The sequence below is a fragment of the Sphaerodactylus townsendi genome, linkage group LG04 (genome assembly GCF_021028975.2).
Source record: "Sphaerodactylus townsendi isolate TG3544 linkage group LG04, MPM_Stown_v2.3, whole genome shotgun sequence".
NCBI lineage: Eukaryota > Metazoa > Chordata > Lepidosauria > Squamata > Sphaerodactylidae > Sphaerodactylus > Sphaerodactylus townsendi.
In genome coordinates, this window is record NC_059428.1 from 63,013,092 (window position 1) to 63,038,152 (window position 25,061).

Genomic DNA, 25,061 nt, shown 5'->3' on the forward strand with positions numbered 1-25,061 from the left:
CTGACCTTCCAATGAGGCTGAAAAACTCAAATGTTTAAAAAGCGCTTAGAGCAGAGGTGTCCAAGCAAGGACATGGGCGGGGCTTGCTTTTGCTCAATAGAGCTTCTGATTGGTGGCTGTGCAGATTAAAGGATATCCTATTAAATAGAGTTTCTGGCTGGAAGGTTGAAAATTTACTATAAGATTGATGCATAGCTTCACTCCCTGACATTTTGTGGCTGGAGTAGTCTCCTTTGGAAGCCATTTTGTAGTTGGCTTCAGCTCTTATGGCAACCACTTTTTTTCACCACAATGTTTCAGAATTTTAAAGGTACCCATATGTTGGGGACCTCTGCTTTTAGAGCAACATGAGGGTTGTATGACCCAAGTCTGACAAAAAATTTTTTAATAATACGAGGTAATTTTTATGGAAGGAACTCTGTGCCGGTTTTGGTGGGAACTCTGGGGATGGTGGCTGCCATTTTGGGCTGTTTGCTGCTTTTCACAACTTTTTTTGCGCTGAGCTATGGCTGCTGCGGTTTTTGGGCTCACTAAGATCGAGGCAGCCTTTTGGGTCATGCCCATCTGGCCCATGGAGCTCTCTCCCTTGCCACGATCAGCACCACCAAATCTATGGCAGCGACAGCAGTCTGCATAATGCTTGTCTTAGGCAAGGCTTTGATCGACTGCACCAGCAACAACTCTCCCAATGTGGGAACAAGGGGGAAGGGGTCAGAGGAAGATAGAAAGAATAGTTGGGAGAGATAAACCTTGAAGGGATTAGGGCAGAAAGGAAGTTCAAAGGTATAAATAGCCTCAAGACTGAACAGTACTAAGCAAAAGTAGAGCACGCAACTAAACTACTGCTGCTCCCTATCCTGTGAGGCAGGAAAGAAACTGGAGATCAAGGGATGACTCCCACAGGAAGCTGTTAATTTGTTCCTGCTTCCCAGGATAATTGGTGGGAAGACAAGATGTCCTCCTGCTCAAGAAGAAGGAAGTTGACAGTCACCGAATCATGCTGATCCACTCTCTTTTATGTAAGCCAGGATTTTTTTGTCATTACTTTGTTTGCAGAATTAAAATCCTGACATGACAGTTTGCCTGAATGTAAATGAAGGTCAACTGGTAGTCATGAGGGGCTGTTGGATGATAAAAGTTAGAAAAATTGGTAAAGACCCATTTGTGGGCTCAGGCCAATTTAATCTGTCATCTAATGTTTGGGTTTGCAGAATCAATTTAGGAGTACCGTATATACTCGTGTATAAGTTGACCCGCATATAAGTCGAGGCACCTAATTTTACCACAAAAAAATGGGAAAACTTATTGACTCACGTATAAGTCAAGGGTGGGAAATGCAGCAGCTACTGGTAAATTTCAAAAATAAAAATAGATACCAATAAAATTACATTAATTGAGCCATCACTAGGTTAAATGTTTTCGAATATTTATTTCAAAAAAAAACAGTAAACTAGCTCTGTAAGTGGTCAACAAAAACAATATGGTCTCAACAATAACTTTAAAAGTACAAAAACCTTAGCTCAACCAGCAACCAGGCTAAAACACAAAAGTCAAAATCCTTCAAAACTGGATTTTTGGTCAGGGGAGGAATGTTTATGTTAGCAGTACCAACATTTCCGAGTATCTTTAGGAGACCCTCCTATTGATACCACCCAGGTTTGGTGAAGTTTGGTTCAAGGGGTCCAAAGTTATGGACCCTCAAAAGGGTAGCCCCATCTAATATTAGTTCCCATTGAAAACAATGGGGGATGGGGGCACCCACTTTTGGGATACGTAACTTTGGACCCCCTAAACCAAACATCACCAAACCTGGCTGGTATGAGCAAGAGATTATCCTGATGACACCACACAGGTTTGGTGAAGTTTGGTTCAAGGGGCCCAAAGTTATGGACCCTCAAAATGTAGCCCCATCTACTATTAGCTTCCATTGGAAACAATGGGGGATGGGGCACCCTCTTTGGGGGTCCATAAATTTGGACACCCTGAACCAAACTTTACCAAACTTGGGTGGTATCCTCAGGAGAGTCTCTTGAAAAATCCCTGAAATTTTGGTGCCACTAGTCTAAAACCAGCGCCCCCTGGTGGCCGACAAATTAAAAAACCTAAAATATTTTTTAAAATACACCTGACTCACGTATAAGTTGAGGGGGGCTTTTTCAGCATAAAAAATGTGCTGAAAAATTTGACTTATATGCGAGTAAATAAGGTACCTTTATTGCCAGAGCTGGTTGGTATGAAATGAAACTGATCAAACACACAAACTATCCAACAAAAACTTATTTAAAAACCATGCATGGGGAAATTAAACAAAATGTAAAATAAAACCTTTGATGTTTGTACACTCCATTATATGCTTACTATTTTGTGACATCACTAATTTCTAAACACCTTGCATAAAATCTCAAAAGAAAATTAAAACCTCCAATGAATATGTTCACCAATGCATTTAAATTTCATGCTTCAGATCCACTGTACTTCACCATCTCTAGTTAAAAAACATGCTACTAAATCCCTAAATTCCACAGGAATAAAAAATTTATTCCTTATGATCATAACAATAATTATAAATACAGCCAGTGAGTAAATACAGTATTGCAAGTCGCATAGGGAAGGTTTCTAAGCTGTAAGTTTGATCACGCAGTCCTATACAAGACAATAGTAACTTCTAGTTAATAAATATATATTTACTTCTTACATATACATATTTACTTCTATAACTTTTTTAAAAAAAATATTAGAAAAAAAGGTTTAAATGCTGTTAATAGTGTTTGATTATTAACCAATTTATTTCAGCCGCCATATAATTTAGTTGATTCCATATTCATTTAAATTGACTATTTTAGTACCTAAGGTAAAAAAAGATTTATAGTACTATATGGATGATTTATTCACAGCTCCTCTCCATGATTCCAGATTGACCTTCAATTCTTCCAGTTCTGTAATCCACCAAAAATAAATGCTTTCATGTATGTAATTTGTTTACAGTTGTGCTGGTCCAAAAGCAAAATCCAATTTGTGTAATATAGCAATATGCAAGTTTTTGAGTCCTCCAGAATTCTTCATCAGGCCAGGTGTTACAGAATCAAAGGGGGGATTTTAAATATTTGGGGGGGGGGGTGATCCTGAAGTAAAGACCTCCTTGTGCTAGTGCGTGGTGAATATTCTGGCAAGCAATGAAGGTGACATTATCAAGTGCTAGCTGTTAAGCATGCTCCCTCCTCACTCCATGTGGGTCTCAAGCTGTCTCTGCCCCCAGCCCAAAGGGCTTAAAAGTAGATTTATTTATTTTTTTAAGCCAACTTGTAACTTTTAAAAGACTGCCATGGATAACGATATTGTCGCACTCGTCATTGACAATGGCTCTGAATGTACAAAGCTGGCTTTGCTGGTGATGATGCTTCACGTGCTGTGTTTCCATCCATCATGGGTCATCCCGGCACCATAGTGCCATGGTTGAAAAGGGCCAGAAGGGCAGCTATGTCAGTGATGAACACGGCATTGTCACCAACTGGGATGAGAAGGAGAAAATCTGGTGCCACACCTTTTACAATGAACTGAGAGTTACCCCTGAGGAACACCCTGTGCTTCTAACAGAGGCTCTCCCAAACCCTAAAGTCAATGGAGAAAAAATGAATCAGATCATGTTTGACATGATCAACACCTCAACCATGTATGTTACCATCCAGGCTGTGCTGCCCCTGTATGCCTCTGGTCATACCACCAGTATTGTGATGGACACTGGTGATGGTGTCACCCACACTGTGCCCATCTATGAAGGTTATGCCTTACCCCATGCCACGCTCCACCTGAATCTGGCAGGTCATGACTTGACCTCATGAAGATCTGAACCAAAAGAGGGTACAGCTTCACCACCACAGCCAAGAGAGAAATTGTGCATGATATCATAGTATTTTACACGCAGCAAACTGTCCCCCAAGGATAAGCAATGCAATAAAGGCTTTGAATATTTATGGTCCCATGTTTACCTTTGATACCTTATTAAAGGGAAGAAAAAGAGTTGTCTGAGAACATGAAGAACTTTCAATGAAAACAGAGTAATAGGAAAATGGAACTATGTAGACACTGTGCTTTTAATTTCATAATATCACCTGAATTAAAACAAAAAACATACAACAGAATATAACTGCATCTGAAAGCAGTATGGCTGCAATACATCCATTTTATCATGAACCCTCAGTGGACACCATAATTTTGTTCTAATGCAAACTTGTTTACTTGCTTGACAGCATTTTCCAGATAATATATCTGTACACACTGCATCTTCTTTAACAGTATTATTTTATTAGAGAATAGTTTACATATCTTTCAATAAATCAAATCCAGCTTTATTTCAATAGGCAAAAATATAATTCTGTTCAAACATCTACTCCATTTTATTTCCGCTATCAGGACTTTGATAAAATGTGTGAGTTGTTTAATCGTAAGAAATAAGCTGCCGCGGGGCAACATCAGCCATTTAAGACTGTAAGTCACTGAGTTCTCCTAACAGATGTGTTATTAAAAAATAAATATGATGTAGCAGACTAACAAATTTACTATAGCTGATGCTTTCATGTCCATTCTGTCAGCTGCATGAAGCAGTAACCTCATGGACAGGTTTTGATGAAAGCCTCCTGGTATGATGAAAGCAGGAGAAATTCCTTCAATAGGGAGACAAAAGATATTCAATGCAAAACAACAGCTAGGAGGCAGGTCACAGAAGAATGCACAGCACACATGAACTCACAATGTAAACAAACAAGACCCTATAATGTGAGAATTACTCAATCCTAACAAGGTAAACAGCCAGCTAAAGGAGAACAAACACTATTTTAAAGAAGGCTAGCCCTTCCTAGGATTTTGTTCTGTTAAATTTCGCCGTGTTAAATTTACTAATGAATTTCAATTTGGCAATGTCATGCTGGAATCTTGCTTTGGAATTTTTCTGATTGGAACTTATGAAGAGAGCATTAGGCTACAAAGGCTTAAGCCATAACAAATGTTAGCTGCAAAAGTGCAAACTACTCTTTGCTGTATTGTCAAAGGCTTTTACGGCCGGATTCAACTGGTTGTTGTGGGTTTTCTGGGTGGTGTGGCCGTGGTCTGGTAGATCTGGTTCCTAATGTTTTGCCTTCATCTGTGGCTGTCATCTTCAGAGGTGTATCACAGAGGGAAGTCTGTTACACACAACAACCAGTACTGCTTTTGATGTATTTATTTATTTATTTATTTTATTTATAATTATATTTATAAAACCGCCCCATCCCCTAAGGGCTCTGGGCGGTGAACAACAAGAATTATCAACAATATGACAATAACAATCTCATTTAAAATCAATAGCATTATTAAATATAGAAATTACATAAAATTACATAAAATTACAGCGTTTCATATAAACCATAAACCATATGGCGTCCAGTATTAGACTAACAATAAGAACCCCCTCCCGAAGAGAGGGGCGGTGTAGATGTTGTAGCTCCCAGAGTGGTAATAGGGAGGGGCAGGAGGGGCGCACACTATCAGCGGCCGGCCTCCCCGAAGGCCCGGTGGAACAATTCAGTCTTACAGGCCCTGCGGAACTCTCCAAGATCCCGCAGGGCCCGGACAGATGGTGGGAGAGTGTTCCACCAAGCTGGGGCCAGGGCCGTAAAGGTCCTGGCCCGGGTGGAGGCCAGCCGTATCATTGAGGGGCCGGGGACCACCAGTAAATTGGCCTCTGCTGAGCGCAGAGGCCGTGTAGGGACATATGGGGTAAGGCGGTCCCGAAGGTACGAGGGCCCCAGGCCACGCAAAGCCTTAAAGGTTAATACCCATACCTTGTGGATGATCCGGAACTCCACTGGGAGCCAGTGCAGCTGGCGCAATACAGGCTGGATGTGATCACGGTAGGCACCTCCTGTAAGTAGGCGCGCTGCTGCATGCTGGACCAGCTTCAACTTCCGGATCAGGCGCAAGGGTAGGCCAGCGTAGAGCGAATTACAATAGTCTAACCTGGAGGTGACCGTTGCATGGATCACAGTGGCCAGGTCAGCTTGGGAGAGGAAGGGGGCCAGCCGTCAGGCCTGACGAAGGTGGAAAAACGCAGTCCGGGTTGTATGGGCCACCTGGGTCTCCATTGAAAGAGACGAATCCAGGTGGACCCCCAGGCTGCGAACAGAGGGGGCTGGTGCCAATGAGGCCCCCTCCCACACCGGCGGCTGGAAATCCCCAACCTCCCCTTCGCGTCCTAGCCAGAGGATCTCCGTCTTCGATGGGTTTAGTTTTAACCTGCTCTGTTGCAACCAACCAGCGACCGCCCCCAAACAGTGCTGTAGAGCTGCGAGGCTGATGGCGGCTCCCACCTCCATCAACAGAATGAGCTGAGTGTCATCGGCGTACTGCTGACAGATCAGCCCAAAGCTCCGTACCAACTGAGCAAGGGGTGCATATAGATATTAAATAATGGCGGAGATAGAAGCGCACCCTGGGGCACACCGCACTGAAGCGGGCACCGTCGAGGCCTGATCTCCGCACCTCACTTGCTGAGTCGGTCCCGGAGAAGCGAGACAATCCACTGAAGGACAGTGCCCCGCACTCGGAAACGGCCAGGCGGTGGGTCAAAAGATGCGTGGTCGACCACATCAAAGCGCTGCAGTGAGATCTAGTAACACCAGCAGCGCCGATCCGCCCACCGGTCAAGCTGCATCACGGAACGTATCTGTGGCGACAAGAACGGTCTCCGTCCCATGCCCAGCACGGAAGCTGGACTGGAAGGGGTCAAAGGCCGATGTGTCCTCCAGGAAACCCTGAAGCTGCTCCAACACCACTCTCTCAATTACCTTCCCCAGAAGCGAAAGATTCGAGGCGGTGATGGCGGTAATTGGCCAGATCTCCAGGATCTAACGGTGGTCTTTTAAGAGTGGGCGGACCACTGCCTCCCTTCAACCCACCTGGAAAGACTCCTTGCTCAAGGGAGCCATTGATGATATTCAACAGGTGGGGTCGTAGCCCCTCCCGGCAGACTTTGACAAGCCAGGAGGGGCACGGATCCAGAGGACAAGTAGTAGGTCTAACAGCAGCCAGGGCCCTGTCGACCCAGCGGCCTCAGAGAGCAGGGCAAACCCGGGCCAAACAAGGGCCTGAAGGCGGCAAGGGAGCCTCCAGTTCACTAATTGTAGTTGAAATAGCGGGGAGGTCCTTGCGGAGTGACGTGACTTTATCTGCAAAAAAGCTCATAAATGCCTCACAGCCTATAGCCAATTGGTCATTTGCAGACCTCTGAGGTAATGAGGTCAAAGATCGAATCACCGCGAAATAATTGTGCGGCGAGAGCTAGCGAAGAGGCCGAGAGAGGAGGAAAAGAAAACTCTCTTTGCCTCTTCGCCTTCGCCGCCCGTAACTCATGAGAGCAACTTCATAGCGTCCTACTGCAAGATGTTGGCAGCCACTCCGTCCGCGCAGTTTTCCTCCATTTATGGCTCCTAGGCGATCTGAGTTCCCGTTTCATCGGCGTGTAGCTCCTCAGTATACCAAGGAGCCCGGCGGGGAAGGCGATCGAACTTGGCCAGATGGTCGCCGAGGAACTGTAACTACCTCGATGGCATCGGCCTGAAGGCGGAAATTCAGTCAGCCACCTGCTCATCGAGAGTGTGCCGGCTGAATTCAGAGTTCCCTCAAGAGCATTCAGGAAACCAATTGGATCCATAAAGTCTCCGGCGGGCGGACATAAATCGATCCGTCGCTGTAGAGCAGGGGCGGTGGGGCATGTCCACCGGCCGTACCTTCAGGAGCATAATGGAAGGGCCGGAACCATGGCAACTCTGTCAATAGAGGATCATCTGACCATATCAACCCCTGCACCAAAGCCCAGAACCACAGGGTGACCGGCCTCATGAGGTGGGGCCAGAGTTCACTAAGGAGAGGCCTAAGGTGTAGCATCATGGATGACACCGAGGTCCGCGAAGCCACTGTACAGGGAGGCAGTGTCGACGCATGGACATTGAAGTTAAGCCCAGAACAATGAGCTTGAGGAAACACGCCCAATGCCCAGTCGGCCACCACCTCTAGCAATACTGGTAGCGAGGCCGCTTCCGGTCGCGGCTAAGGGCGGGCCGGTACACCAGGAAGGACGACCAACCTCTCCGAGGCCAACCACTCTGAGGCCGACTACACTCCATTACGCTGATCTCTCGGGACAGGGGCAGTAGCCCTAAAGGAGTATAAGAGATCTGGCAGGATGAACAATCAGCGACTACCACCCCCCCGGCCCTGAGTTGAGACCCGGTGGAGCCACTTGTTGCTTGAATACCTGGGGGGCGACCTCGCATAAAGCAACAGTCTCGCCTTCACGCACCCAGGTTTCGGTGACACAGGCCAGGTCCATCTGAAGCTCTCCGAGAAAATCCCGGAGGACTGCGGTTTTATTATTGATGGACCTGGCATTAATCAACACCAGAGACGAAGCAGGGGATGCCTGAACCTAATACCACTATCCCTCTGAAGTATTTCATTTTCTCTAGATATGTGTAAATAAGACTCAATTGCCTTTGGTAACTACACAAAAGAAAGGGTTTATTACAGTATGTAATGAAAATCATTTGCCAAAAGTCAGTACCAAGTCTACTGTTTGATTTATATGAACAGGTCTGGTTGTTAATTTTCCTTAAGAATCTATTTGAGCGTAAGTTATTATTCCCCTAGGAGCCGCGTGGCATAATGGTTAAGTGCTTATACTGCCACTCCCACGATGAGGAGTTCCAGCCCCCTGTGGGTCAGATATCCTGGCAGCTGGCTCATGGTCAACTCAGTCATCCATCCATACCTTGGTCGGTAAATGAGTACCTAGCACATAGCTAGGGGGTAAAGAATAGCCGGGGAAAGCAATGGCAAATTACTCCACAAAAACCGGCTTGCCTATGAAATCACTGCTTGTAGTGGTACCCCAGGGTCAAACACGACTGACGGGGAAACTTTACCTTTTTTATTATTCCCCTGCAAGGCTTTTAAATGCAGAAATGTTCTAGAAAAGTGGTAGATGTTGCATTTACCACATTTTTCAATGTTTCATTCCAGCTTCAAAAATGTTTTGCAGTCAGCTGTTAGTCAATTTTCTTTTGAAAGAGAAGGCACTAGATCTAAAAACAAATATGAGATACTATTTCATTTCAGCAGTCTAACTTATGTACTTGTTCTTCCAGATTGTTTCTGTAAGCTTCACACTAATCACCAAAGTGCTTCAACATGTGTCTGCTGTTCTAACACAATCCCAACAGGTATATCATTCACCTTAGCATTTGTAAACTTTGGAGCAGAAATAGTGGAAATCCATCTGTGTTACATTTTTTAAACTTGACAGCCTCACAAAAGTATTCCTTACAAGAAATACAGGAAACAGCTCTTCTATAAGAGAAAATCAGCTGGAGACTATACGGAATAAGGCCTAAAATAGACTGCTCCTGCATGCATGCCTTCATGGAAAGCTATTTCTTTTATAGGTTCACATTTAAGCTACTCTGAAGAGAAAATGAACACTTGGCTTATTATTTCTAAACTTTTCTCTTCCAATTATTGATGTATAAAAAGAATTCTCCCTCACTAACATTTTAAAACCATGATTCGCAGAATAAACATTTCACCTTCCAAGTGTTTGGGTTTCAACTCTGTCCACCAAAATATTCACTGATCAGAAACACTTATTTCTACTTTTATCATAATCCTTTTAGATTCAGAAATGTTAACTTGTAATGAGATCAGCCAACTCTTAATTAGTAAACATTTCTTTCTGAGCAGGAAGAAAGATGGACAGATTTTTCCACAATTATGTTCACTTAACTGAGACTGTCCCAAGGTATTGCACTCAATAGCCTCAGGCAGAAAAGCAGAAGATGATATCACTCTTGTGCATTCCATTCTGACAACACCTGAAAATTCAATAGCTGCTTTTGTTTTGGAACACCCAAGCTCCAGACCAGAAGAATGACAACATTGTATCCATGAACCAATCTCTGCCAGCCCTTAAAATGAATTGCACAATAAATTCAAGATGCCTTTTCCCAACAAGTTTTCTCTGAGCAGCACAGTTACCCTACCACTGCCACTACTTGACCACTCTATAAATCTAAAGCTATTAATCATTTGTTAGAGCAGAAACAAGAAGGTGTACATGTAAAGCTACATTTTTGCTCATTTGGCTCTTTTGATGTGTATTCTCCATTTCTGTTTAGCAACCCCATGGTAAGTACCTGCAAGTTTCCATATTCTACCCATTTACACTCCACTGTGCATACTGTTTACATTGTGAATTCAGCTCCAATGTGATAATCTTGCCAATCAGCATTTAAGTAGAGTTCTGAAACAGTCTTTCCAGAAAGCAGAAGTCTAAACCATTATCTATTTTCTTGCATCAAAAACCACACTATAATTTGTGGTTTACGGTTTGCCTCCTACAGTCAAAATGACAGCCACAGTGCCATTCACCCCTCCTGAGACTGCTAACAATGACCATCAAAAATAATCACTGCAACAAAACCTTCTTGAAATTCATTAAATTTAATACTACTACCATAAATAACAAACATTACATTTGTGATGGTTTAACTTCCATCTTCGGTCAGTAGACATTTCTTTTTATAACAAGCATTTTATCTTTCATAATATTCAAAAATTATATGATAAAGCCACTGTGGAGTACGTGTTCATTATATGATCCTATTCAAAACTCACATTTCTCTGTTTCTGATACGCCTTCTGAAAATAAAACATTTAAAGCATAATAAAAACCCCAAAAATGAATAAAATAAGAAAAAGAAAAAGAGCAAAGCCCAAACGGACAGGAAATAAAGCTGTAATGAACTGCATGGAAAATATTATTCTCTCTTGGGGACTATTTATCTAGTTAACTGTGTACTTTAATGCTTAAACAAATAGTTCTTTATAGGTACAGCATAAAGCTTCTCACAGAAAGCTAATCTTCTAATAGTTGATAATTTCACAGTATGCTAACACAATTAAGATTGCTGATAAGGTGAAGGTGAATGATTGTTCTACCAAGTTCTACAGTCAGGGGGGCTTGCAAAGTCTACTTATTTATCAAATTAGAAGACCCATTCACTTAGAATATAATATACGTATTTAAAAATCATTTTCAAAGCCAGTGCTACAGCAATGCATGCAGTTGGTATTTCCAGACTTTTGTGACCAGTAACTTTTAAATATGCATCAGTTGGTACTGGTGAAACAGTAAAATGTTTCATACAAACAGAAAGCCACCTACAAACCCAGGTGTTTTTGTATGCTTCATGTTCATTTCAGGTCGAACCCACAGGCCACATCTTGAAACGAGCAAAATTCTCCTCTAACTAAATAGAAGGGCAAAGTCATGGAAGGGGATGGACGAATATACTAAAGATCTTCCTTTAAACATAGAATATCATCAGAATTTTTCAGAAAAAAATTCTCATTCTCTCTATTGGATTAGACACTTACTTGCTGGCAATATTGCAAAATTCCTTCTTTTGTCCCGATACAAGTCTTGGTGCCAGAAGGGTCAGATTCCCACTTTCCATTCTGAACATTCATATGCATATTCAGTTTGCCGCAGAACATGGCCACTTGAGGCTCTGCCAGAAGCCCAGCATTTCCATCAGTTGGAACCTGTAAAAATTAGATGATATTAATTCATTATTGCAATAACAATTTAAAATGGCAACAAAGACAGCACCCAGAAATGTAAAAAAGTTTGAAGAAAAAATAATGATCATTCATTCTGGACCCTGAACTAACACAAATTTCAGAATACTTAACCATACCAAGGGCAGTATGCTGTCAACAGGCCTCTTGTGAATGACTGCCCACTCTTTCAATATACAGGCATCAGCAGCTCTGCTGTTCCAAACTGCAGGAGCTTGGTCACATGCACATATTGCAAGCCAGCCAACTCTTATTTTTCAACAGAATTATGACAGAAAGAAGTTCCCTTGGAAGATATTCGCATATTTCTCTTCTTATTGTATTAAGAGTTGTAGCAAAGAAGAACTACACCATGTTTCACATAAAGATGTTAGCAGATTGCATATTTTTCCACCACAAAACAAAGCATGCTGGACCTTCTTTGTTGTAGAATGCTCTGCCTGGATCCTAGGGCCTACCTAGCCCTGTCGTTCCCCCCCCCCCCCCCCAATCTGTTAAAATAAAAATACATTTTGGCATAAATGCTCTTGTATCAAAGTACCATGTTCCGTAATGTACAAAATAAAGGTTTTGACAATGGTAAAAATGAATGATAATTTTCATATTCATTTGGGATTATATTCTAATGCAGAAGCTGCATTTCTCAACTGCTGCATCTCAATGGAACAAACTAACATCTTTACGTGAAACAGAGTATAGTCACTAGCACTGAAGCTCTGGGGTAAAGAAATTTGACAGCTAAAAGTGGTTTTAAACACAAGCCGTTGCTATTTCTCTGTGGAAGCTATTTGTTATGCTAGACCAGGGGTAGGGAACCTGCGGCTCTCCAGATGTTCAGGAACTACAATTCCCATCAGCCTCTGTCAGCATGGCCAATTGGCCCCTGTGCTAGACTGACATTAAGTTGACAACTTATAACTATACTATTATGAAGCAGAAAAATGCCCAGCAACTTCAGTGGGAATTCTCAATGTTTATGTAGTGAAAGGATATTAGTGTATTATTTAACTATGAAAGCAGGTTAGTTTTTATGTTCATTTTTAAATGGTAGTGTAAATGCAGCATGCTTGATTACCATCTACGAAGTGACACTGAATACCCCTAGAAAGAACTTGGGCAGCCTAATGCTCATTACAACGGTTGGATAAAGTCTTCAACATCAGAATAGCCTCCCTCCCTTCACCCCAAACTGATCTCCATGAAACTCAGCTCCTAGTCCTTTGGGATAGGGCACCCTGAAGGATGACATATGTGGAGTCTAAATCAGGAAAGAGTAATCAGCAGAAATTGCCCGTTTAGATTGGAAGCGACCCAAGAAGTGGATTTACATGCAGCTTTTCAGAATCTGAAAACATGCATACCACTCCTCCATGGTGATTTTAGCATATATTACACAGCCCAGTGTGCTTTGCATAAAGTACAAAGCAAAATACATACTTAACACATAGAAATCTCAAAGAATTCCGAGCATTTCCCACGAAAAGCATTCTCCAAAATCTTAGAAAGCCAAATACAGTGGATCCTACATAAGGGTTAGATTCACTAGTGAACTGGTTCACTTTTCTTGCTTCGGTCTCTCCTTCCCACCCACTCATTTGTACAATGATGGCTGCTAAATCCAGTTGCACAGAAGGGTACCAGCAAAGACTCTCAGGGAGCACTTCACTTTTCCCGGGATCCAACTCCCCATAGTTTTTTCACCCTTCTCCCATATTCTCACTTTTCCTCAGAGACACATCTGGGGTGGGGGAATCTGTTGGGAGAAGTGGCATGTGGTGGTACTGGCGGATTTGCCCTCCCTTGGGCACTTACCTTGGTGAAGGAGCGATTTCACCAGCATTGGGTGATGGCTGCCCCCCCTTGCCCCCGGGATATGGTGCCAGCATTTTAAGCGCCCCTGATGCCACCTGCCTAGTGAGGGTGGGTCAGGGGCATAGCCAGGTAGAAGCTGACTTTAGTCAGCTATCTCTTGGCCATTCACGGCATTATGCCAGTGGCTGGAAATTCAGACAAGTCACCCCATTGGGCAGCAAAAATCTACTGAGCTCTATAGAGCACTGGTTCTCAACCTTCCCAATGCCACGACCTTTTAATACAGTTCCTCATGTTGTGGTTTATCCATTTTACATTTATCCATTTTACAGATGGAGAACATGGATGCAGAGTGTAACGAACTTGCCCCACCCTGAAGGGCTGGCGTACAGCAGGCCTAGTTAAGAAGGCCTTAGCACCAGCCAGAGTAAAGAAAAAGGCTCCACAAGCAAAGAACCCACCTGATTGGTTGGAAAAGGTCCAATAACTTTGGCCAAAGCTAGGGGGAGCTAGTGTGCTTACAGCACTTAGAGTCAGTGCTGATCGGAGTCTGTCAGAGAGCAGTCCAGACTGAACATCAGTCAGAGCAGAGCAGAGTCTGGCAGAGAGGAGTCTGTCAGCTCTGGAAGAAAAGGATTCTGTCTCAGCAGAGTTGGCTGACAGAAGTCCAGTCCCTGCCTAAGCGGTTTATGCTTGACAGAGAGAGGAGGCCCTGACTGGGTGCAGATTGAAGTGCCCTTCAGGAGCTTGGCGGTTTAAAACTGCCCAGACCTATCCAGTCTGCCTTGGCCCTGTGTGTATCACCAGAATCATCAGTCTGGGAGAAGCCGGTCCAGAGGCAGTGAAGCCATATTAGGACTTGTGGGAGAAAGGGAGGCCAAGTGTGCCAGAATCTCCTGGGCTCAGACTGGGTGCTTAAGTGTGATCAGTGGGTATTAGAGCAGTACAAACTAGTGTCTGTGTGTGTAAGGGAATTTATTAGTTCAAAGCTAAATCTTCCCTTAAGAGACACCTGCGTGTGTATATGAAGTAACATCTTAACCTCTCTGAAACCATCAAGCGTTAGTACCTCTCTGAGCCAGTTTTAAAGAAGCCTTTCTTTTGTTTTAAAAATAATTTTCAAGTACCGTGTTCAAATTCCCTCGTGCCTGTGAGAGTCTGTGTGTGTGTGTCTTTAGAGTGGGTGACTGGCTAGAAATCCCAGCACTTAGGAGTTCCCTCCAAAACAGTTAAAGGGACTCTGAAGTAATTTCCCTTCAAGTCAGAGTGGGAGAGAGGTGGGAATCTTTAAAGCCTTGGTGACTAGTAACAGTGTGGGGTTCTCTAGTTATCTGAATGTAATGGTGGCAGCGAAAACTTAATTAAAAGGAAGGTTCCTGAAAACAGCTACCAGGAATCCTTTCTACCAGAAGCTTCGATCCCGTTACACAGAGAGTCTTAGGCGACCCCTGTGAAAGGGTCATTCGACCCCCAAAGGGGTCCTGACCCCCAGGTTGAGAACCACTGCTATAGAGGTGGCATATTCACCTTTTGAGCCTCCCCGCACTGCTGGGAAGCCTCTTCAGGGGGCCAGCTGGTTGCAGTGTCATGGCTGGACACCTGGCTCTTGGATGGGGTTCCTTGTCTTCATCTTCTCACCCACAGGTCTACCATTTATCTACCCTTCATCTTTGGTTATACTGGAATTTTATTTCATTTATATCTCCTCCTCCTCAAAAATGGGGAACCCAAGCAACTTACATCATTCTCCTCTCCATTTTACCTTCACCACGGCCTGTGAGTTATGTTAGACTGCAAATATCTGACTGGTCCAAAGTCACTCAGTAAGCATTCATGACATAGTGGGGATTCAAACCTGGATCTCTGAGACCTAAATCTGAAACTCTACATACTATACCACATTAGCTTTCATGTGATGGCTGCTGTACTACAGCATCAACCATAAAGCTAATGGAGTGGGTGAAGCCAAAAGGTAAAATCAATTCCATCCTGCACCCAATGCGTAAAGGTCTGCCAAAACCTATGGATCCTAAATTGTATAACAAATCACTCTTGTGTTCTTCTTTTTCAAATAACAATTCAAGATGAAGCAACTCAGAAGACCGAATACAATATCTATATATATAAAAATCTAAACGTGTGTTTGTCCCTGATAGTCTCCCGCAGAAGCTGCTGGACGGATTGCCCCCAAATTTTCACAGGACGTTCCTCCCTGTTGCGGGGAAGGTAATCGGACCTTCAAATCGCCGAAAGTCCATACCTGAGCCAGGTAAAACGTCTTTTTCCTGGCACACCAGGCCATGAAGCTGGCTGTGTTTAACTGTCACCCTTAGAATGTTCGTGCAGCATGTCTGTGACCTGAGGGGTTGGTATGCCCTTAGAATGTTTGTGCAGATGGCCAGAGATGAGCAGTGAAAACAGTAAATAGGTAATACTGGTAGGTAATATGAGTGGAAGTGAAACACATACACACTTTGCCATGTGAGATGTCAGGTGGGGTTTCCCCCCTCACACGCTGGTAACTTTCACTCTCTGTGCCTCACCCACTGCTACCACACAACACACATACTCTCATACATATCCAGCTCATCCTCACACACCTCATTCTGCTCTTCCTCACATCCAACCACCACTTACCCACTTCCTCACCCATATTCACCACAGCTCTCTTTTACTAAAAGCAAGCTGGAGTTTGCCTTTTTCTTCTAAGAAAATCCACGGGGTGGGGGCGAACCAACACTACTGCCTCCGCTTTTTTTGCATGTGGCCCTTTAAGAACCCAGGGAGCTGGCCTCGATCTGAGCGCTTCACCACCTTGCCTCTGCTGCCTGACTGGGATAGCCTGCTTGCCCCAGTTCTGCCTTACCCAAGCCAGGACTGTGCGTGTCAACCAGCCTCATGGACAGCGGGATTCACACTCTGGACAGTTCCGTTGTGGAATGGGAAGGGTTACCTTATACTAAAAAAACAAGACAGCACCATATAACGATGTGCATTGAAAAGGGAAAGAGGGATTCCATTTGACCACCCCAAAAGGCTATGCTGGGGATCATTGGACCTGCATGGACATCTGTGTGGGTTGCGGACTGTGATGAGAAGAACAATTGCCACAGCAACACGTGGCCGGGCCCGCTAGTTTTTCAATTAAAAAAATATAATTTTTCTCTATTACTGTAGTATTTCCAAGCATTGTTATCATAGACAATATAGGAGCCACTTACAATCCCTAGGCTTCTCAATGTTACTGTGCACTACAAATTGCCTGCAACTTAATACATATAATATATACAAAATCATACAAGATAGGGCAATATAACCTCTGGATAGGCTATTATTTCGAATAATCTTTCTCAAGTCCAACGCCTGGAAATAACAAAAATAAAGAAACATTTAAAAAGAGACTATCTTTGCTATCCTCCAAAAGAATGTGTCAAATAATTTCCCAAGTCACTTACTCTTATCAGTTTCCTGAGATAAATGTGCTGAGATACATAAATGTGCTTAAACTCCCAAAGTTCCTCCAGAGTTTGACTGGATAATTTGTCTACAATAGTAAATACAAATCATTTAATAAACATATAGAAAATATTAAAGTTTGCATATGATTCTTTAAAACTCTTCTACGGTATTAAACAACCATACTTTATGACTCTTAACATGCTGCATTTGTTTTCAGGTTCTACATCTAAAAATGCTGCCATCTGCCACCTAGACCTTTGGTAACTTAATATCATATCCCGTTCAAAAATCAAATTAATTTCAAGATGCTTTATGAGAATAATAAAATGATATAGAAATAAGACAGCTATTTGCACGAAGTGAAAAGTCAGCAGATATGTAAAACCAACATGACTACATCTACGTAATGCATCTAGCATAAATACAGTGGAAACAAATTTCAAACAGCTTGTCACAGTATCAGTTTCCAGAAGAAAGCAAGATGCTCCAAACATTTGTAGGAAGGATACTAAAATAATAGGCAACTGAAACGTTATAGTATTATGAACAATACCCTACTTGTCAAGGTCAGAAATTGCATCAGTAATTAATTCAACATATCATCCCTAGAGCAAACACAGTCAGCTGGAAATATACAGGACAGATCCAGTGCAATAGTTTTTGTTGTTATTACCACCCTTGTTTTTTATATATCAAAATCTTAACATCTACTACTGCACTGTATTCTATTTCATTTAGGGGTCTTCTAAAATTAATACCAGATCATCTACAAAGGCTCCTAATATATAAATGTCATTTTAACCATCATACTCATAATCCTCTCATTTTGTCTTATATCTCTAATATTTCAAGAACTAAGATGAATACGAGAGGAGATAAAGGGCAACCTTGTATGTCCTTTTTTGAATTTCAAATGGTTTAAATCTCCATTTTTTGCTGTCTGTGAAGTATAGATTGATTTTACTCATTTTATAAAGTTATCACAAATATTCATATCTTCCACAAATTTAAACGGAAAATTCGAGGTTGTCAAATGCCTTTTCTGCATCTAAGAAAATTAATGCAGCTTGTTTTTCATTATGCTTTTCCAAATATTCTAAAGTATCTAACACAGTTCTAACACAGTCCCTCAATTTTAGGTAAAATCCAACATTGATCTTCACAAACAAATTCTTACAAAATTACTATTGAACTTCCAGCTAGGATCATTATAAATGAGTTATAACTACTATTCAATAATGATTTTGGTCTATAGTTTCTTGTTCAAGTCAGATTTTGTCCTTCTTTGGGCACTGATGTTGTATTAACCTCTTTTCATGTTTCTGGCATCTTACCTTACTTTGAAACAGAAGGATCCATTGGATACTCACCGTGAAGGGTCTTTCTACTGTAGGTAAGTGGGGCATCTTGTGTGGGGTGTGATCTCGACCAACTGCAGAGAGGCAGGAAATGATGAAATTCTTCCATGTACTTCCTGTGAGGTCTTGGGGTCACCTTCTTCAGTACCCCCGCCTGGCATAGTAGTATAGCACTTAAGTAACAGGAACATATAACCAAAAACACGGAAGGAAAAACAACGGCTCGGCAATAACTAGGATCACTAGAACAGTGACAACAACAACGACAACCCTAAACGTTGAACAGTCTGAAAACATGAATTTAGTTGATAACTGAGAGAGTAACATCGGGAAACAAATGGAACTAGGGAGGGCCAAGATGCCCCACTTACCTACAGTAGAAAGACCCTTCACGGTGAGTATCCAATGGATCCTTCTACTGTAGGAGTGGGGCATCTTGTGTGGGACCTCCCCGAGCAGTGTCCCGAATTCGGGTGGGTTTCATTAGTCCCCGATGATACTTTCCAGTACCCTTTTGCCAAAGGCTGATTCTGCCGAGGCCAGGGACCGAATTTTATAATGACGTATGAAGGTGGAAATGGAAGACCAGGTGGCAGCTTTGCAGATGTCTTCCACCGATGCCTGATTTCGGAAGGCTGCGTTGGTCGCAGCATTGCGAACTGAGTGAGCTGTGACTCCCTGAGGGACCGGTAAGTCAGAAGCTTTGTATGCTTCGCATATACAGGCTTTCAGGGTACTACTGATTGCTGCCTTGGACATTTGCGCTCCCAAGTTGGGCGGGCTAATGTTGATGAACATACTCTCTGATTTGCGTAACTCCTCCGTTCTTATTATGTATGCTTTTAAGGCCCGTCGCGCGTCCAATGTGAGGGGTTCGGCATGAAGTTGGGAACGACGATCTCCTGGCGCACGTGGAAAGGGGAGTTAACCTTCAGAATGAAAGTTGGATCTGTACGAAGACATACTCTATCCTTATGGAACACGCAGAATTTTGAGTTTATTGAAAGGGCGCAAAGTTCAGCCACTCTTCTGGCCGATGTTATTGCAATTAAGAATAACGTTTTCATTCTTACCCATTTGATGTGTACAGTTTGAATGGGTTCGAACGGGGACCTAGTGAGTGCCGACAGGACAGCGTTCAGGCGCCAAGAGGGGAACCTGTGGACTACCGCAGGTTGGGACAATTTTACCCCTCTTAGGAAGTTCAGAACGTCCGGATGTCTGGTGATGGGGGTGTCGCCCACACAAGGGATGACGGTAGCAAGAGCTGCCAATTGTTTGCGTAAGGTGGAACACTTGAGTCCCATTGAGTAGCCCTGTTGCAGGAACTCCAAGATAACGGTGATGGATGGTTCCGTGGGGTCGAGTCGTTTGCGATGGCACCACCTGACGTAGGCCTTCCATGAACAGTTGTAGATATTGACCGTCGACCTGCGTCTGGCTGTTAAGATTGTAGATGTGACTTCTTCCGAGTACCCCTTTATCCTGAGGTTTGCCCGTTCAAGAGCCATTACGCGGTCAGCTTGAACCAAGCGGGGATCGGGATGTATGATGGGGAACCCTGCGTCAGGAAGTCGGAAGTGATTGGCAGAAGTCAGTGATTTCTCTCGCGATGATGGCCAGTTCCAGGATGGTGGTGAACCAGGGTCTCCTATGGGCCATCTGGGGAGCCTACAAGGCGATCACCAAGGTACCGGATATGATCCTGCTCTGCGCAGGAGTTTCGAGGATCAGGGGAAAAGGAGGGAAATGCATAGAGAAGATTTGGAGGCCATATGTCGGCTGTTCAGGGCGTCGTTGCTACTGCCACTGTGGATGGTAGTGTCGGGTCATGAACTTTGGAAGTTGATGGTTCTTCTGAGAGGCGAACAGGTCTTACCTCGGCGGAGTGCCGAAGGTGTTGCATTATCTTGAAGAAGACCCGTGGATCCCGGTAAGCCATTCGATTTCAAGCACAGATTCTGTTATCTGCTGAGCCAATCCGCCTCTAGATTCTGGACTCCTTCTGATGTGTAGGGCTTCTAAGCGATACCAAGCCTTCTCCTACCGGCCCATCGGAGGATTTTTTGTTGCTTCCGAAAGTGGAGCCTTGCTGATCTGGAGCACGCCCTGAGGATTTGTTGATGTACATCTTACGGCAACATTGTCTCTATTCTTATGATATTGACATGTTGGTGGCGCAATTTGTGGTCGTGAAATGTTGAAGGGCAAGGAAGATGCATTCTCGAAGTTTCCTAACACACATTGATGATGTGAGCCGAGATTCTTCCAGAAGACCAAGTTCCCTGGACATACATTTGACTGAGTGTAGGCCCCCCAGCTCCTGAGAAGGCTGGCGTCTGTGAACGAGCAGCTCGATGAGCATGTAGATAATGTTTTCCCCGTCCTGAGGTTGGAGCAGTTCGGGTCCACCAGAGAAGGCTAGAAGACGGACTCTTGGGGGGTATGGTCAATTTTCTGTCTTTCTTGGCAATAATGTCCAGCTGACGTACTTGCAACGAGAATGCGTTGGGGCGGTCACCGGCGTGAAAACGTGCCACTGGGTCCAGGCTCGATTACTGAATGATAGAAAGGTTCCCAAGCAGACTTGCCAGTTTTAGCAGAGGGACCGATCTTCTGTTGGACATGACTAATAATGTCGCTTTCTCCTGATTCTTTCTGCAACCTTCTCTTCTGGTATGAAAAGGGAGTCTTGTACCGTGTCCAGCACTGGCGCCTAGGTGATTTCTAGCCGTGTGGAGGGGAAATGAAAAGAGCTTTTTTCTTTGTTTAAGATAAAATATGCCATGCTGTGCTAGGGTTTCTTGCACTACTCAATGTCGTGCTATGGCAGCTTGGGGACGAGAGTGATGAAACGAATCCAGCAGATGCGTCGTGAGGTAGGGGGGTAAGAATTTGCGTGTATCCCCTGTTCCCTCAACATGATGACTGGAGCCAATAGAGTACCTTGGAGAAGGTTCTTGGGGCCAAATGTCGCTTCGAGTCCGAATGGCAGCGTCTTGAATTGATAATGTTGATCCTGTATGGCGAATCTCCGGGTACTTTCTGTGAGAGTTGTGAATAGGGATGTGCAAATAGGCTTCGGTCAGATCTAACTAAGTCAGCAGATCTTGATGGCGAAGAGTTGCCGTGATAGACCGAAGGGTTTCCATCCTGAATTTGGGGACCCGAATGAATTTGTTGATGCGCTTCAGGTTGAGGATTGCTCTCCAGTCCCCATTTCTTTTGGGGACTGTAAAGAAATGTGAATTATGAATATGTCCCTGAAAGCGTTCAGCTGTCGGTACAGGTTAGATGGCTTGGATCTTGGTTAGGTGGGAAACCACCTCCCAGAGTTCTGCTGGCTTTGGCTGGAATCCTTTGAGGCGGCAGAGAAGAATGAACGAGGTGGTGATGTGGAATAGCGTTGAATTCTATCCACACGCATAACCTGTGGAGATGACTTCAACTTTGTCCACCCACCTGTCCGCGTGGTTTTCCCTGCCAGCGGTGCTGAAAGTGTTGGAGACGGCCTCCCACCGGGATGCTTTGATCGTCATTGCTTGTTCTTATTGGAGTTGAAGGACTTGCCCGGCTTGTTGTATTGTTTTGGAAGGACTGTTTGGTAGTTCGAAAGGAATGTTGATTCTGCCAGTGTGGTCTTTGCCCGTCTAGGTTAGCGATCGCGGGGGTAAGGATTTCAATGGGACCCGGAAGAGTAGAAAGCTTGCTGTTGGTAGAGGACCTGTCGGTGCCGGACAGATTTTGGCATCGTCTTTTTTGTTGTCCTTAGGTTTGGACAAGGAAGTTGGATTGAGCCATTCCCTATGAATCGCTTTTAACAAAGCATTCAGGAACAGGGGAAATACTTGTCGCCCACTCTCCCTATCAGCGGGGAAGTAGGATGATGTTATTGCCTTTTGGATAGCCCTTGATTGGCTTGTTTGGGCGTTAATGGAAGGAAGCTGGGGAATTTGTTCTTCAGCGTCCTCAGGGTCGCGTAAATTACGGCAGAGCGGAGATAGTTTTAGAAATTAAGGATTGGATTTCTTCCAGTTTAAAGAAGGCTGTATGGATTGTTCTACAAGCGCTGGCTCAGGGGTTTCCCTCTGTGTCCGAAAGAAATTTTCTCCCCATCAGAGACGCGTCTAAACTGGATAATTCTTCTTCCTCTCCTCATTAAAATTGGTAGAGGCTAAAGGGGTCCCTTCTGTAGGAGCGGAGTCCTCTCGATAGGAAGGACTCGCGGGAAGGATCTATGGGACCCGGTAGAGGAAAGGCGGGCATTAGCTGTTCGTTGATCTCTTGCATCAAGAGCTTTGTCTATCTCGCGTTCCTAAGGAACTCAGCTGAAAAGCACTGCAGGGGCAGCGTTCATCCAGGAGGAGGCTGGAGTTAACTTTGCCCAGTGTTAGAATCTCCCCGTTCAGGATCCTGTGGGTCTTGCCTGTTACAGGGGCACCGGGGAAGAACCAGTTGATTGAGGGGGCCCAGCGAGGTGTAATGCGACTGCTCCGGAAGGCCCTGGGAAGGCGGAGGAATTGGCTATGGAGTCTCTGGTTAAGGGCGCACCCTGGGAAGGCGCTGGAGACTCCCGGCGTTTTAGTCTTTTCTTTTCTTGGCGAGGTTGGGATGACTGTATGCATGCTTTCGAAGGCGCCAGATTTTCAGCGCTGCGTTAGGCGCGTCGTTTGAGTGGAGCTTCCTCCCCTTCTTTAGGGCAGCCTGACTTTTCTTGGGCGATAAGCTCCGCCGCGTAGATAACAAAAGGTTTGGCGTTCAGGCCGAAAAGGACCTCAGCGTCCATGATTAACTGTCTGATTTGCCATAGCGTTCCTATTTGCCAAGGGGTGGGGGAGGGAGGTGGGTGGGAAGGGCGGTTGCTTTCAGCGGCGGCTGAACTTACTCTTCCCCAAGCCGGATCAGCGCTTACTCACCCCTCTAAGGACTTTCGAACAGACAAACACAGACCTGACACAAACAGACTCTACGAATAGGGGTTTTGCCAAGGAGCCAAAAAAGCGGCGTCACCTGCTCTCTGCAGAGGCAGGAAAATACTGAAGAAGGTGACCCCAAGACCTCACAGGAAGTACATGGAAGAATTTCATCATTTCCTGCCTCTCTGCAGTTGGTCGAGATCACACCCCACACAAGATGCCCCACTCCTACAGTAGAATTCATCTTATTATGCAATGTTTGTACAATTTCATCCTCAAAACACTTATAATACAGTCCCAAAAGTCCTCTGGCCCAGGCACATTTTTTTATAGCTCCAAAACTTATCTCATTGTTATGGGTCCATTTATAATTTGCCTTTGTTCATCTGTAATTCTAGGTAAATTCTGTCTTTTTAATAATTTTTTAAAAATACTTATAAATTTATAACAGCTGCATTATTCATCAGTACAGTTTCCCGACACCTCTTGAAATTTCATCATCATTTTCTTTTCTCAGTTTGTGTGTCACTTCCATGGTTTATTTGCAAATTCATAATTTCTTTGTTTTGCATAGTTCTATTTTATTGCTATTTCTCTTATTGTTAACATCAATAACTGTTGATGTAAAATCGTAATTTGTTGAGATATCTTTGTATTTCCCTGGGGATTCTTTAATCCACCTTCTTTTCTTTTAATCTCATCCTAAATACTTTGTAGTTTTTCTTGTCTCTTCTTCTTAAATTCATAATTATGTTGTATTAAGGCTTTCTTGCAACCCAAACCATTCAATTAATATATTTTAATTAATTAATTAATATATTTTTAAAAAATATTGAACAGTGCAATCTGGAGAGGGGCAAATTCCCCCTGGATGCAATGTGGGCTTCAGCTAGCAGAAATGCCGTCTTTGGGGCATTTATGCCAGTAGAGGAGCAAATCATCCAGCACCCAGCCACTGTAGCACCCCGCATCACCTGGTCTTGTTCTGGCACTTGCATGCCACCTCCAGTTACCCCGGCATTCTGGGGGGCATTCTTGGGATGGGAATGACATTAGTCAGCCTCCAGCCCCCTCAGCCCCCATATGCTGAAAGGAACCAGCCAACATCGCTAAAATTTTGATGGCTGGGCACTCCTGTGGGCATCAGGTTCATCTTCAACTGGGTGCCCACTGCATTTGCCCCTCCCAAGCAAACTTTAGCAAAGTTGGCTGGTTCCTTTCACGAGACTCACATAAGCAGCCCTGCAAGAAATTAAGTGCCCCTACCCAGAACAACCCCTCCCCCGAGCCCTTCTTCAAATCTCCAGCACAGAACCAGCTGGACATAACAGCAAGCCCCATTGACATCTATGGTGGGAAAAGTTAATTAATTTTTCCCACCATAGAACTTGCTGAAGAGCCTGGCAGATTCTGTGCTCTACAGTGGTTCCATTGTACCCAATGGGGAATTTCTATGCAGGCTGCACATTTTTGAAACCTGTTTAATTTCTGTGTATAGACTGTGGTGTTGGCAGGAAAAGTGTTTTTGGAAGACTACTACAGACAAAAAGGGCATTTCTAGAGAAGTGAAAATTCCAAGCCCAGGTTCAAAAAATAGAGCTAGTTCGATTCCTGAACTGTGCATGCATAACAGAGGGACCTGGCTGAGAGAGAGAGAGATGGTGTCAGAAAAGGGACCAATCTCTAACAAGAAGGGGAATTTAAACCATGCGGAAGAAAAAATTTCCATTCCTATTTCTGAGGTAGATTTACTTCCAAAGCTCTGAAGTAATCCTATGGTTTGAAGTATGAAGGGAAAAGAAGTTGGGTGAACATTCCATTCCCTCAAAATTTTGGTTTACACATGAAC

General features: G+C 43.9%; 1 protein-coding gene across 5 annotated transcripts in view; it reads right to left on the reverse strand.

Moving 5' to 3' along the window:
* LOC125430957 (amyloid beta precursor protein) overlaps positions 1-25,061 on the reverse strand; it is a 178,678-nt gene that overhangs the window by 117,750 nt on the left and 35,867 nt on the right. For all 5 annotated transcript variants that reach the window (XM_048493358.1, XM_048493361.1, XM_048493360.1 and 2 more), the window contains exon 2: positions 11,464-11,631. In XM_048493358.1, the coding sequence (XP_048349315.1) occupies positions 11,464-11,631 (168 nt within the window). The remainder of the gene's footprint in view (positions 1-11,463; positions 11,632-25,061) is intronic.